This window comes from Hyla sarda, chromosome 8 (assembly GCF_029499605.1).
Source record: "Hyla sarda isolate aHylSar1 chromosome 8, aHylSar1.hap1, whole genome shotgun sequence".
Taxonomy (NCBI): Eukaryota; Metazoa; Chordata; class Amphibia; order Anura; family Hylidae; genus Hyla; species Hyla sarda.
Genome location: NC_079196.1, coordinates 70,186,864 through 70,203,623, shown reverse-complemented (window position 1 = coordinate 70,203,623; position 16,760 = coordinate 70,186,864). Strand labels below are relative to the sequence as shown.

Sequence of the window (16,760 nt, the reverse complement as noted above, 5' to 3'; positions counted from 1 at the left end):
GGGACCGACCCGGTATCACGTGGGGTCACAGCGTTTTTAAATACCGGGACTGGGAGCAGGGCGCCCTGCGTCCTTAAGAGGTTAAAGTCGCACATTTTGCAACACAAAAAGTCACAGAACATTTCCTTTTGTTTTCTATGTTTTGGTGGTTGGTGGATACTTTTCTGCAGTGGATAGCGAGTTGTCAAGTGCGCGTTATCATAATTTGCGCACTGATTTTAAGCACAGCAGCATAATTTTGCGCAATCCTCCACCATCAATGAGGACACGCAGAAATGTGTCAGATGATGGACTACTTTGAGGTACCGTGTGTGGGTTTCTCAGTTTGTGCCAAATTTATCATCCACCGTGCGCATGTATGATACATTTTGTAAAACAGCACAAAATACAAACAGGAGAAAAAAGCCCACTGCACCCCAACAATGACAGATGTCCCCATAGAGAGAAATTACACAGAAGCTGTCCTATCAATGACAATCTGGTCTTGGGTATCTGGCAATATTTACAACTATAGATGCAACGTTTTGGTTATGGGCTGTTCAAGTGATATTGATACCTTGAACATTGCATGTTGTCATGTAGTTGTAAAATCTAGGCAGCTGTCCAGCATCATATGCAAACGTTTGATTTATTTATTGCAAGTTTAGTTAACCACTAAAGGGAATCTGTCATCAGCATTACCAGGACTAACCTATTGGTGTAGGATTGTAGTGCGGGGGATACTGCTGAAAATTATACTTACCATTCCCTGATCGATGGACATGAAAATGACCTGCTTGGTTCTCCTGGGAGGGAGGGAGGGAGGGAGGGGTGCCCCCTCCCTCCCTCCCAGAAGCACCAAGCAGGTAATTTTCATGTCCACCGATCAGGGAATGGTAAGTATAATTTGTCCAGTTAGCATCTTCATGGTCACCCCTCCTACCTTGTGCTGAGCTTACTATGCTTCAGAATGGAGCTCCACTCTGCAACCTAACGACTCTCCTCTGCATGCACAATAGCCATGGCCACAACCATTTTTTGCATCGTGATTAGTCATTTTTATTGGTACCACTTTTGCGTATATGTGACTTTTTGATCACTTTTTATTTAGTTTTTTTTCTGGGGTGTAATATAACCAAAAATGAACAATTTTGATCACATTTTGGTCCTTTTTTTTTTTTTTTTACGTTTAAGCAGTTCACCATACAGCATAATTGACATAATATTTTAATAGTTTGGACGTTTCCGCACACATCAATTATAAGTATATTTATTAATTATGTTTATCTGGAAAAAAATCTGAAATTTTTATTGGGGTTGGGGCTTATTTATATATTTTAAAATAACATTTTATTATTCATTTTACATGTTTTACATCCCCACGGAGGCTATTAACAGCAGTCACTTGATTGCTATTACTGTTCAGTGCTATGCAATGGCATAGCATTGATCAATAATATCGGCGATCCACTTGTACAGCCTGCAAGAAGGCAGACTATACAAGCAAGAATGGATATCTAACCTTACATTATTAACCATTAGTGCACACATTGGAAAAGAAATTGTCCACAATTTCTAATGACCATAAATAATGAGCTTGTTCAATTTTTGTGGCCATAAGTAAAAAATAAGAACCGGAATAAGAAAATCGCACCGTAAAATGGAAATTAACAGCCATAAAAATGGGAAATAACCTGCATCAGGTTGTATAGCGTTTACGTTTTTCAATTATTATTTTTTTTACAGCTACGCATATATACAAATATTAAATGTGATGCTCATTTGGAAAGGTATTCTTTTACAGGCATCACACCCTGACTTTTAACTATTAATCAGCCATAAAAGTGACCTTCAGGTGGCACACCCTGAACTCAACTCTTTTTAATTACACAATAAACCTAATAAACAAGTACACTATGCACTTATAGTTAGTGCGGCTGATACTATACTGCAAACCACAACCTCACAGGACATCCAGGGGAGGTATAACTTCTATCTATTGTATCAGTTGTATTCCCTGCTGTATTTTTACCCATTGCACAACTTTAATGTAAGTCAAACAGGGATATTTATAGTAAACATAACTTTGTAACTTTTATATAGATGTCTATGGAAACAATATTCTATCACTGTAGATAACAGTATAACACACATTACGAGCAATACTGATGAGAAAATACAGCTGAATCTTGCACAAATTGAATATGTTTTACATGCTGCGCCTTTTAAAAACTGAGCATAATTAAGTATTATGGGTTTGTCTAATAAAGCATTGCAGATTTTAGGATCTGTATTATGGCTGCAGTCCCCAGACTTTTGCAATTCTGCTGAACAAAACATAGATCATTGTTGGATTTTCTGGTTCTACTGTTTCAGTAGAACCATCGGGGAAGTATTGTGAGCATAATATGGCCATTCAAGTATGCAACTATAGCAGCTGCTATTGGAGCTGAGAGGTTGGCAGGACCCACTAAGGTACAAGATAACAATTTTTTTGTAGGGAATAACATGGCTTTCTGCTATCTAGAGCTCCTGTGTGGCTTCTCTGATTTATGGCCCTATTATTCTTAACTTTAATTATTTCTACTTGTTGCTGCGGCTTCAGTTTCATGTCATTAGGTAGTGGGGGTCCTTTATGTTTTGCTATGGGGACCTATGAATTCCAGTTACACCCATGTGGCCCATAAAACTGGCATAGTAAGGATATCACATACAGTACTGTGAATGTGGTCTTAAAACTCTCCTTGACTATTGGCTTCTATAAAATGTCAACAGAGGGTTAAGTATCAAGCACATAGATGTTCACTGCCCCTGAAATTGTTCTACAAAGAATGAAGGCAACACTAAAAGGAGGGATGTAAAACTTAATTTCCTTGAGCAGAGCCGGGGCCGAGCTGGAGCCCCGTACAGGAGATCGTGGGGGGTCCCAGCGGTCAGACCCCTGCGATCAGACACTTATCCCCCCTGTGGATAGGGGATACATTTTGCTTCGCTGGACATCTTCTTTAATGTATATAGATGACTTTAGTCTAAGAGCCATATCAACACATGGCTATCTTTATGAATGTACAGTGATCCCTCAACTTACAATGGCCTCAACATACAATAGTTTCAACATACAATGGTATTTTCCGGACCATTGTAACTTGAAACCAGACTCAACATACAATGCTACAGACAGTCCAGATCTGCGAAACGTGTCAATGGCCGGAAGAACTGACCAATCAGAATGGGCATTTCACTGGTAAATCACCTGTATTACTGAAGTGCATGCAGTGACTGGTGTCTGGTAGCGCCCCCTACAGTACAGGGAGGAACTACAAGTTCTGTACTACTCCTTACCTGTGCAGGGTTAGCTGCTCCTTTGGACACCAAGTGAGGGCGGCTCCATTTGGGACACTGTGTGTACTGTAAAGGACCCTGAAGAAGCTCCTGTCCTCTACATAAACCATTGTTTCCCAACCAGGGCGTCTCCAGCTATTGCAAAACTACAACTCCCAGCATGCCCGGACAGCCAACGGCTGTCCGGGCATGCTGTGAGTTGTAGTTTTGCAATAGCTGGAGGCACCCTGGTTGGGAAACACTGATATAGACAGTGATTTACAGCAGATCTCCCAGCAGATCTTTCTTACTTTAATATCTATGGAATTGCTTTATCTCTATTAGTTATCTACTTATTTTTCTTTAATCTCCACTTTTTTCCTTTTTTTTTGGATGACATTTTGGTGGCTTCAGAACCAATTACCAGGTTTCCATAGAGTTATGGTCTCAACATACATTGGTTTCAACATACAATGGTCGTCCTGGAACCAATTAATATTGTAACTTGAGGGACCACAGCAAAGACAAAAGGCAATGTCCAGCATGTAACTTCAAGCAATTCTTGGAAGTTTATTCAGCAATTAGCCAACATGACAAACAGGTGACGCGTTTTGGCCACAGTGCGTAGCCTTAATCGTACGGTTAAGGCTACGCACTGTGGCCGAAACGCGTCACCTGTTTGTCATGTTGGCTAATTGCTGAATAAACTTCCAAAAATTTGTATGAACTTCCACGCTGGACATTGCCTTTTGTCTTTGCTGTTGCTCTGGATCGAGGGTCCGGTCCTAGTCTCGTGTCGTGGAGTGGGCGAGAGGGAGAGCTGTGTCTACCGCTGTTTGCCTTGTTCAATATTGAGGGACCACTGTATTTGTTCCCAACATTAAACTGGAATGGGCCTCAGTCAAACAAGAGATGACCCCAAGGGTTGCTGAACTGTAAAGATATTTGTGAGGCATTATTAACACTCCTAGATTTGTACAGTTGCTATTTAGAGGCCCTAAGGCTTTATTCACATGAATATATGTAGTAAAAAAAAAAAACACAGGAAAAGAAAAAAAAGACATGCAATAACAAATAATTTTGTCTGTATTTGGCTTCAAGTTAGGATATCTTCACATGTAGCAGATTTGTTGCAAAAATCTCATTTCCATTTATCTGAATGGGACTTGCAGGAATCCAGGCTCATGCTTTAAATAATTTTCGCCAAGAAAATTTCATCCAAAAAAGCTTCTGCTTGAAGGCACACCCTCATATCAGTATTTTGTCTATAGTGTTGATCCTTAACTAGGTTTTTTGATCATAGATTATGATGACATATAGCAAACATAGACCCAAATATCCTATCAGTCATGGTCCAATCGCTAAAAGGGGCTGTGCTTCCCTGGAATTTACAAAAAGCAATTCTTATACTGAAATACTTATACAGATGTTTAGAACATTGACCAGGTCAGATTTTTTCAACCATGATCACAGCTACGGACAGTAGCAGGGGAGGACAGAGCTGCACTGTGTGTTTGGCTGTGCCCTATACTGTCTGTGTGTATCTCTTAAAGGTACCTCTCACCAAATAAACTTTTGATATATTTTAGATTAATGAATGTTGAATAACTTTCCAATAGCATGTTAATGAAAAATATGCTTCTTTCTATTGTATTTTTCCCGATCAGTCCTGTCAGCAAGCATTTCAGACTCATGCTGGAGTCCTAAACACTCAGAGCTGCCAGCCTGCTTTGTTCACAGCCAAACAGGCTGTGAACAAAGCAGGCTGGCAGCTCTGAGTGTTCTCCTTTGTGAACAAAGCAGACTGGCAGCTCGTAGTGTTTAGGACTCCAGCATGAGTCTGAAATGCTTGCTGCCAGGACTGGTAGGGAGACCCCTAGTGGTTATTTCTTCAAAGTGGAAAATTAAATACAAAGAAGCATATTTTTTTAATAACATGCAATTGTAAAGTTATTCTGCATACATTAATCTATAATATATCAAAAGTTTTTTTGATGAGAGGTACCCTTTAAAGAGATACTCCGGTGGAAAACAAATATTTTCATATCAACTGGCTCCAGAAAGTTAAACAGATTTGTAAAGAACTTCTATTAAAAATCTTAATCCTTCCAGTACCAGAGGAAGTTGAGTTTTTTTTAAATATATTTTTTGACTGACCTCAATGCTCTCTGCTGACACCTCTGTCCATGTCAGGAACTGTCCAGAGCTGGAGCAAATCCCCATAGCAAACCTCTTCTGCTCCGGACAGTTCCTGCCATAGACAGAGGTGTCAGCAGAGAGCACTGTGGTCAGACAGAAAAGAAATTGAAAAAGAAAAGAACTTCCTCTATAGTATGCAACAGCTGATAAGTACTGGAAGGATTGAGATTTTTTTGATGAAGATTGAAGTAATTTACAAATCTGCTTAACTTTCTGGAACCAATTGATTTGAAAAAAATAAATAAAAAAATAAATAAGAATGTTTTCCAGCGGAGTACCCCTTTAATATGTTTAACCAATGCTCTACCCACTGCTCTCTGTCTATAGCATTGGGTTTGGCATGGAGTAAAACTATTTAGGAAGAGAGAAAGCACAGGAAACAGCAAAGATCTGCTTCAAAAGACATTTTTTCAAAGGGGACCAATAACATTAAAGGGGTAGTCCAGTGGTGAAAAACTTATCCCCTATCCTAAGGATAGGGGATAAGTTTGAGATCGCGGGGGGTCTGACCGCTGGGGCCCCCTACGATCTCTCTGTACGGGGCCCCGGCTCTCCGCCGAGATAGCGGGTGTCGACCCCCGCACGAGGCGGCGGCCGACACACCCCCTCAATACATCGCTATGGCAGAGCCGGAGATTGCCGAAGGCAGCGCTTCGGCTCTGCCATAGAGTTGTATTGAGGGGGCGTGTCGGCCGCCGCCTCGAACGGAGGTCGACACGCCCCCTTCCCGCGGGCTGTCGGGGCTCCGTACAGGAGATCGCAGGGGGCCCCAGCGGTCGGACCCCCCGCGATCTGCAACTTATCCCCTATCCTTAGGATAGGGGATAAGTTGCTCGTCACTGAGTCACCACTGGACTACTCCTTTAAGAAAGAATACAGCAAAATGTCTTAAAATTTCTTGACATTTTGTAATAAAAAAAAGTGTATAGTATCAATTATATTTTAAGATAATAAATATGTTAAAATGTGAAAATGCTATTGTAATTTCAATTAATATTGATTAGTAATTTTAACTGCTATTCAACTGTATTGCAGCGGCTGTATGTGGCCAAAACTACTCTGATGCGGTGACCAATGGCTGCACAATGTTAATGGGATTATCAGCAACATCTCATAGCTAATGGACACTGCATGCAGGCATAGGAGGAGATTTATCAAAACCTGTGCAAAGGAAAGTTGGCCAGTTGCCCATAGCAACCAATCAGATCACTTCTTTCAGTTTGCAGAGGCCTTGTTAAAAATGAAAGACGCAAGTTGATTGGTTGCTATGGGCAACTTTTCCTCTGCACAGGTTTTGATAAATCTCCCCAATAGTGTTTGCCACATGTGGAAGCAGCAACATCAGAACATGCTTTATTACAGATGAACATATTTTTAAGTAATTTATCATTTTTATTTCTTTTTAGAAACAACAAAATGTCTTACCCGAACCAAGGTACATGAACTGAAACATCTTAAGAAATCCTAATTTTTTAGCAACATAAGTATATATTTTATTTTTATTACTTGGTTATTGATTCATCTATAAATATCTTATTTTAATTTTGAATTGAAATTATTATGCTAATATGTTATTTTCTATGAAAAAATTATTACATTTTACTTATCTACCTTTTGTCATATTCATTATTTCATGTATTACAATTCCATTTTGTATTTCAGGAACACCCTATGGGCAGCCAGGATACCCGGCACCAGGTTGTCCCCCTCAACAAGGCCCTTATCCTGGCCAGTACCCTCCAGGTACTAACCCATACCCAGGGTATCCTGGGCCTACTCATCCACCTCCACCAGGTGGATACCCTGGTGGATGCCCCCCTGGTGGATATCCTGCTGGATGCCCCCCTGGTGGATACCCTGGTGGATACCCTGGTGGATACCCTGGTGGATGTGCCCCTGCACCAGGACACCATGGACACCCCGGCCATCATGGCCATGGTGCACCTGGCTGCCCACCACATGGAGGACATCATAAGAAACACAAAAAAGATAAACATGGGCATGGACACGGACACGGACATGGACATGGACACGGAAAGGTAGAGATCCTCATAAATAAGATATGATTTACGTATTTATCATATACATAGGACCCTCAAGTTACAATCTTAATTGGTTCCAGGACGACCATTGTATGTTGAAACCATTGTATGTTGAGACCAGAACTTTATGAAAACCTGGTAATTGGTTCTGAAGCCACCAAAATGTCATCCAAAAATATGAAAAAGTGAGGTCTTCCTGAACATCCTGAGTTCCCTACCTTTCTATAACGCGGGGCCTTGGCGTGGCCCCACGTCATAGCAGGTCGGGCCCGGATGTGGCTAATAGCGTTTGGCACTGATCGCGGTGGTGCGCGCTATTAACCCTTTAGACGCGGCGTTCAAAGTTGATCGCTGCGTCTAAAGTGAAAGTAAACTACTCCCGGCTGGCTCTGTGGGCTGTTCGGGACCACCACGGCGAAATTGCGGCATCCCGAACAGCTGGAGGACACAAGGAGGACGCCTACCTTCCTCCTGCATGTCCGATCGCCGAATGACTGCTCCGTGCCTGAGATCCAGGCATGAGCAGTCAAGCGGCAGAATCCTTGATCAATGTTATCCTATGGGATAACAATGATCAATGTAAAAGAGCAGTGTGTGCAGTGTTATATTCCCCTATGGGAGCTATAACATCGCAAAAAAAAAATAAAGTGAATAAAGATCATTTAACCCCTTCCCTAATAAAAGTTTGAATCAGTGCTTCCCATTTAAAAAGAAAATAAAAACAAAAAACAGTGTAAATATACATAAACACATGTGGTATCGCCACATGCGGAAATGTCCAAATTATAAAAATATATTATTAATTAAACCACACAGTTAATGGCGTAGGCGTTTTAACTGTGTCATTATATCATGAAAAAATGAATAAAAAGCAATCAATACAAAAATGGTAACGCTAAAAACTTCAGATCACGGCGCAAAAAATTAGCCCTCATACCACCCCCTTACGCGGAAAAATAAAAAAGTTATAGGGGTCAGAAGATAACAATTTTAAACAGAAATTTTCCTGTATGTAGTTATGATTTTTTTCCAGAAGTACGATAAAATCAAACTTATATAAGCAGGGTACCATTTTAATCGTATGTACTGCGTAGAAACGGAAGCCCCCAAAAGTTTCAAAATGGGATTTTTTCTTCAATTTTGTTGAACAATGATTTTTTTTTCCATTTCGCTGTAGATTTTAGGGTAAAATGACTGATGTAATTACAAAGTAGAATTGGTGGCACAAAAAGAAGCCATCATATGGATTTTTAGGTGGAAAATTGAAAGAATTATGAGGAAAAAAACGAAAGTGCAAAAACGAAAAAACCCTGGGTCCTTAAGGGGGTTAAACTAAAATAAGTAGATAACTTAGGGTACATTCACACGAGCGGACCCACAGCATATTTTACGCTGCAGATCCGCCGCTGAAGGACCGCTGCATGGTGGCTTTACATGTGCCTGCTTGGAGCGGCAATACGCCGCTATGAGCAGACACACTGCAATGTGCGAGTTGCCGTACATACGCGGTGTACTCGCACACATTGCGGCTGCTCCTCCTGCTCAATGAGCTAGGCTGAGAGCTGCCGCGATGTGCACGTATACTGCGCATGCGCGCTGCAACTCGCACATGCAGTGTGTCTGCTCGTAGCGGTGTATTGCGCATGTAAAGCCACCATGCAGGGGTCCTTCAGCAGCGGATCTGCAGCGTAACATACGCTGTGGGTCCGCTTGTGTGAACGTACCCTAATACAGCTAAAGTAAGTCCTTACATATAAAAGTAAGAAAGAGCTGCTGGGAGCTGTAAATCACTGTCTATGTAGGGGACAGGAGCTTCTTCAGGGTACTGTACAGGACACACACTGGGGGAGATTTATCAAAAATTGTGCAGAGGAAAAGTTGCCCAATTGTCCATAGCAACCAATCAGATCACTTCTTTCATTTTTCAGAGATCTCTTTAAAAATGAAAGAAGCCATCTGATTGGTTGCTATGGGCAACTAGATAACTTTTCCTCTGCACAGGTTTTGATAAATCTCCCCCAATATCCTACAAAAGTTACATGGAGCCGCTCTCACCTGGTGTCCAAAGGAGCAGCTAACTGTGGCACAGGTAAAGAGTAGTACAGAACATGTAATACCTCCCTGTACTGTAGGGGGCGCTACCAGACAGCCAGTCAGTGCATGCACTTCAGTAATACAGGAGTTTTACCAGTAAAATGCCCATTCTAATTGGTTAATTGTTCCAGCCACTGACATGTTTTGCAGATCTGGACTGTCTGTAACATTGCATGTTGAGTCTGATTTCTAAATACAATGGTCCAGAAAAGACCATTGTATGCTGAAACTATTGTTTATTGAAGCCATTGTAAGTTGAGGGATAGAGATGTTGCGAATTGTTCGCCGGCGAACAGTTCCCGGCGAACTTAGCATGTTAGCGTTCGCATCGCCAGGCGAACATATGTGAAGTTTGATTTGCCCCCTATACTTTAACATTGCGGTAAACTTTGACCCTGTGAGTCAGAGTCAGCAGACACATTACAGCCAATCAGCAGCAGTCCCTCCCTTCCAGACCCTCCTACCTCCTGCACGGACACCATTTTACCTTCATTCAGCATGCTGCAGGCTTAGAAAGTGGAGGGACAGAGAAGCTGCTCCTGCTGTAATAGGGAAAGCGATAGCTAGGTTGCTGCTAGGTGGTATATTCAGGGTCCACTTTACTCCTAAAGCACTAGTGTAACATCTGCTTTAAGGACAGCACCCAAAAAAGCCCTTTTTAGGGCTCAAATATTAGTCTGTGTGTCTTGCAACAGCTGGAGGCACCCTGGTTGGGAGTGAACCACTGGTTAAAAGGGGTACTCCGGTGTAAAACTTAATTTCCTTCAAGCAACTAACTACAGTATTAAAAGGGCTATAAGTTCAGTCCGTGTGTCTTGCAACTGCTGGAGGCACCCTGGTTGGGGACCTCTGCTTAAAAGGGGAACTCCGCTGGCAACCTGTTTTGCTCATTGTCACACTAGTGCAAATCACATTTGGTGTGACAGTTGTTCAAATAATTAAAAAAAATACCTTTTTTGGCTGTGAAATAAAACAAGTGCTACCTAAAGGGGGGCTCTAACTATGTGCTGCCTAATATGGGCGAATCTATGTGCTGCCTAAAGGGGGGATCTAAATATGTGCTGCCTAAAGGGGGCTCTATATGCTGCCTAAAGGGAGGCTCTAACTATGTGTTGCCTAATATGGGGGAATCTATGTGCTGCCTAAATGGGGGCTCTATGTGCTGCCTAAAGGGGGCTCTAACTATGTGCTGCCTAACATGAGGGAATCTATGTGCTGCCTAAAGGGGGGATCTAACTATGTGATGCCTAAAGGGGGATCTAACTATGTGCTGCCTAAAGGGGGCTCTATGTGCTGCCTAAAGGGAGGCTCTACCTTTGTGCTGCCTAAAGGGGGACTCTAACTATGTGCTGCCTAATATGGGGGAATCTATGTGCTGCCTAAAGGGGGGCTCTATGTGCTGCCTAAAGGGGGGCTCTAACTATGTGCTGCCTAACATGAGGGAATCTATGTGCTGCCTAAAGGGGGGATCTAACTATGTGATGCCTAAAGGGGGATCTAACTATGTGCTGCCTAAAGGGAGGCTCTACCTTTGTGCTGCCTAAAGGGGGACTCTAACTATGTGCTGCCTAATATGGGGGAATCTATGTGCTGCCCAGTGGCGTTGCTAGGGTTGGTGTCACTTGGTGCGGTAGAAAATGGTGTCACCCCCATACCTACCCCCTCCGCCCAGTAAGTTTTTAGCCTGTTGTGATAGAAACCACTGTTGTAGGGCATTGTGACAAATTCCAGTATAATAATCAGATATACCAGTTGCCACAGAATAGGAAAGTGTTAAAGAAGTTTTCACCATTTAAATATACAGCTCCCAGAATTACTTAAAGGGGTACTCCACTGGAAAACATTTTCTTTTATATCAACTTGTGCCAGAAAGTTAAACAGATTTTTTTAATTACTTCTATTTAAAATCTTAATCCTTACAGTACTTATAAGCTGGTGTATGCTTCACAGGAAGTTGTGTAGTTCTTTCCAGTCTGACCACAGTGCTATTTGCTGACACCTCTGTCCATGTCAGGAACTGTCAAGAGCAGGATAGGTTTGCTATGGGGATTTGCTCCTACTATGGACAGTTCTTGACATGGACAGAGGTGTCAGCATAGAGCACTGTGGTCAGACAGAAAATAAATTAAAAAAGAAAAGAACTTCTTGTGAATCGCTTATACAGCAGCTAATAAGTACTAGAAGGATTAAGATTTTTAAATAGAAGTAATTTACAAATCTGTTTAACTTTGTAGCACCAGTTGATTAATTTTTTTTTTCCAGTAGAGTACCCCTTTGAGCAGTGGTGGGGTTATGCTGGGAGTTGTAGTTTCACTCACCATAACTGTAGAACTGACAAGCGACTACAGCTCTGATAGGACATAGAGAGGAGAATGTACAATGACACAATGTACAGTGACTACAAGTGACGTCTTCTCTATAGTCTTCCCTTATCTAATTCAGATGGTACATACCGCCAGGACTTGTTCCAGCTAAAACTTCTCTCTGCAGAATATGACGCCCAGACGTCTCCTCACTATGTCAGCGCATTCTCATCCTCTATATGAAAACAAGTATTATTATAAACCTGCCAGACACTTCATCCTCTAAATATAATACTACTATACACTATACTCTTTGATTATAAACCTTCCATACACCATACCCACTGAATATAATACTACCACACACTGTACATTCTGAATATAATACCAACACATACTGTACACTCTGAATATAAATCTGCCACATACTGTACCCCTGAATATAATACCGCCACACACTGTACCCTCTGAATATAATACTACCACCCACTGCGCCCTCTGAATATAATACTACCACAAACTGCGCCCTCTCAATATAACGTTGCCATACAGTGCACCCTCTGAATATAATACCACAACCGCAGTAACACCCCTCAACATCCGTTAGCTGATGCTATTACCATGGGAGGGGGGTATTGGTGATGTTGCTAGTGGATGATGGGGGTGCTACTACTGGGGGGTGTTGCTGGAGGATGATGAGGGTGCTACTGGCCATCCCCCCTGGCAGTATCACCCCCATCATCCATTGGCAGGATCATCCTCCTGGCAGGAGCACCGCCATCATCCACCATAAGGATCTGCTGATGGAGGTGCTACTGCTGGGGGGGGGGGGGGGGGTGTTGCTGGTGGATGATGAGGGTGCTACTGCCAGGGCACCACACAGCGCAGGTGGGGGTGTCGTCGGTGTAGCTGGGGAGGGGGTGGGGTGGGTGCTGCAGAGCGTCTTGGTGTCACCTCATTTGGTTGGTGTCACCCCGTGCAGGCCGCACCGCCCGCACCCGGGTCGCAACGCCACTGGTGCTGCCTAAAGGGGGGATCTAACTATGTGATGCCTAAAGGGGGGCTCTATGTGCTGCCTAAAGGGGGCAGAAGCACGTTATTCCAAAAAATTTAGGAATAATAGGTGATTTATGCCCTTTATGGGTTAAAATCAGACTCTGCATCAACTATGTAATGGGAGTTTTGCCATGGATCCCCCTCCAGCACGCCACAGTCCAGGTATTAGTCCCCTTGAAACAACTTTTAAATCACTATTGTGGCCAGAAAGAGTCCCTGTGGGTTTTAAAATTCATCTGCCCATTGAAGTCAATGGCGGTTCGCCCGGTTCGCGAACATTTGCGAACCGAACATTTTATGTTCGCGACATCACTATTGAGGGATCACTGTAGAATGCTCTGGGTCACATTTTAATTTTAAATAAATTCACTAGAATAAGTAGAGTAACATATATTTTATATATATTTATAGATACTTACAAAATACTTATGCAAATGTAAATCTTGTTTTGCAACCTGTCCTTCCTTTGTAAAGTTTAAAATGGCACTTGTGTCCCATTGTGTAATTGCAGGTTTCTAAACCATTCCAAAAGCTCCTAATATGCATTCTACCTTACTCATTATGGTATCTTACACATATATACACACATATTAGCCCTGATTTACTATTGCAAACACGACATGTTTTGTTGGGTTGTGCGCCAGAAATTCTGTCTGCGCCAGAATTTGCACCAGAATAAAAAAAAAAGAAAATGAAGACCAACTCTCCATTTAACTGAAAGAGCCTGAAAAAGGGGCGTGTCCATCTAGAAAAAGGGGGCGTTTCCCTGACATTTTCAGAAAACCCAACATATTTACTAAGGTGTGGTGGATTTGAGCTGCGGAAAACCCCACAGATTAGAGCATGTGTGAAAAAAGCAAAATGTAGGGAAAAATTTGTAAATACTGTGGAAAAATATCTGTTGGGAAAAAAACTCTCAAAGAAAACTTCACTCCACTCTTAGTAAATCAGTGTATGTACTACAAATACCATAATGAGTAAAATAGAATGCATATTAGGATATATACAGTTGAATCATACTTTACCATGACTGTAATGGAAGTCCCATGCAAGTCTACAGGACTTCTAAACGCATTACTCTCAGGCTTCAGTGATTGCCCGGGAGTTGTAAACATCCTGCTGCTGGACCAACGTCATGGTATAGTATGATTTAACTGTCTGGCAGGCAGGTGCAGATAAGGTGCATGGAGATGGGATGGGGTGGTCGTTGGAAAGAAGATTTATTGTGGTCTGATATAAGAGGAGTGGGGGAGGCATTAGTGTGGGGGAAGGGTGTGGGCATGGCAGCGATGCTACAGTAAGGAGTGCTGGGAAGAGGACCAGCCTATTACTGCTGGGGCTTCAGAAGACTGGAAAAGCTGAATGGCTGCGTCTCCTAAAGAACTCCAATATGGCTGCTTTACCACCCTTTTCAAAAGGCTTGGAAAGCTGGATGGTAGGCAATAGACTTGTGCAATTCGTTTTGGCACGAATGTCTAATTTACCGAATTTTACCGTTTTCGGGCATTCGGATCCGAATGCACGAAAACATATTTTGAACATTCCCGAATAGCCAAGATAATACGAATAGAAAAATAACGCATACATTCGTTATTTACCGAATGCATTTGTTATCCGTAAACGAAAGTAAATAATTCATTCAAATTTTTTTATTGGTCCTTGCGCTAACACTGTTGCGCTACACACTGTTTCTGTTACTGTTACCAGGGTGCCTCCAGCTGTTGCAAAACTACAACACCCACCCAGCATGCCCTGACAGCCAAAGGCTGTCTGGGCATGCTGGGAGTTGCAGTTTTGCAACAGCTGGAGACACCCTGGGTGGTTGGCAAATGCGCTATATTCTAACCACTTTCATTTTTAAATATCCCTCACTCTTTTCTGAACTGGGTTAGTATAGGTCAATGAAATGCATAGTAATTGCCGGGGGAACATTTTTTATTCATAAAACCGCTGACTTAATTGGATAATTGCCTTTTAGAACTTTTGGGGTCCCAACGTTCTACACGGCAATTATCCAATTAAGTCTGCGGTTTTATGAATGAAAAATGTTCCCACGGCAATTACTATGCATTTCATTGACCTACTAACACATTTCTGAAAAAATCGAGCAGAATTTGAAAATGAATTAAAAAGCTTTGCTCATGTTTGCCAAAGTGTGCCTCCAGTTGTTGCAAAACTGCGTCTCCCAGCATGCCCAGACAGCCTTTGGCTGTCAGGGCATGCTGGGTGGGTGTTGTAGTTTTGCAGTTTGGGTGGGTGTTGTAGTTTTGCACCCTGGTAACAGTAACTGGTAACAGTTACTGGTAACAGTAACAGTGTTAGCTGGAGGCACCCTGGTAACAGTAACAGTGTTAGCGCAAGTGACATGACATGTTATACATAAATCACCCGATAATCAAACATATCGATCAGACACATCAATCATTCATACAGCATTCATTCATTCATTCATTCATTCATTCACTCATTCATTCATTCAACATTATATTATGTATTAATAATAAATCACATCAAATTATATTATCTTACCTGTCTTCCAATGTTCCGATCTCTGCGGCTGCCCTCTTTTCCTGCACACACACGCTCCCGATAATGGTCCCCTGCTTAAAAAAGATTAACCCGAATGTAGCCGAATACCAAATGTATCCGAAAGTAAATTAAAACCTGAATACCGAATGTATCCGAAAAATCAAACCGAACACCCGAATACCGAATGTATCTGAAAAATCAAAACCGAAAATGTTACCGAACCGAAAATTTTATCCAAAACGAAAAAACTAAACTAAACGAAAATTTTTCTTGTGCACAAGTCTAGTAGGCAATACACAGTGCAGGGCTTACAGTACTTCCCCGGTCTCCTGAAGAAATTATCTGTCTGGTGAAGCAGCCATATATTTCATACAAGAAAAGTAGCAGATGTCACAGTTGCTATATTTTCTAAAATGACATTGGTTTCATTCTTGATGGCATAACAAAAAATGCCACCGTTTTGGTCTCTTAGCACTGGATTTCAATATATATGTGCCATGTTCTATAAAGATGAGGTACCATATGAAGAAACCTAGAGTATATACAGCTTCATAGTACATGTGTATATCTTGCCTAATGTGATAACTGATTGTTACTGTAATAGTAAAATAAACATCCTCTTTTTCTTATTACAGCATGGAAGTTCATCTAGCAGTTCTGACTCGGACTAAATGGTTTCAGCATGAATATAACTTCAGGATGATATTTAGTATTTGATCCATCAAATATATAACGTATACATCCCATATATGCCACAATATGATATAAAATGAAAAATAAAATACTGAATACAATACTGAATCTTTCTATTGCGGTGTTGCTGCACAGAATTTTTGTTGTGTCAATTACTGTCCCTATAGTGTATTTACATACAACTGGTGTGATTATTTACTGTGTATTTGGTCAATAAAGCCTATAATCTTTCATTTTGTTTATTATGACATTGTATAAAAGATAATTTGTTACATAATATAATTTACTTTTCATTCATTTTACTATAGCTTTGTTAGTTGGTGCCAGAATAAAAGACTGTAGAGCTAACTATGAACCATCAGATTATCCTGATCTCCACTAGAAATAGTAGCTGATAAGTAACAGAGTTAATTTTTGCAATTCCTGCTGCCACTAGGGGGCACAAGACACGTATTCCCATTGAACTCCTGTTTAACACCCCCTAGGTAAAACCCAAGAGCTTTGTTAAAGGGGTACTACAGTGAAAAACATTTTTTTAATATCA

General features: G+C 41.5%; 1 protein-coding gene across 2 annotated transcripts in view; it reads left to right on the top strand.

The window, feature by feature from the left end:
- The window catches only part of YBEY (ybeY metalloendoribonuclease), a 60,085-nt gene extending 43,632 nt beyond the window's left edge, over nt 1-16,453 (top strand). Inside the window, exons 6-8 of one of the 2 annotated variants that reach the window (XM_056536391.1) lie at nt 6,906-6,934; nt 7,162-7,538; nt 16,159-16,453. In XM_056536391.1, coding sequence (XP_056392366.1) covers nt 6,906-6,934; nt 7,162-7,538; nt 16,159-16,240 — 488 coding nt within the window. In that variant the 3' untranslated portion in view covers nt 16,241-16,453. Of the gene's footprint in view, nt 1-6,905; nt 6,935-7,161; nt 7,539-16,158 lie in introns of those variants that run through there. The other variant, XM_056536393.1, reaches the window with a different exon arrangement.
- The last annotated feature ends 307 nt before the right edge of the window (nt 16,454-16,760 follow it).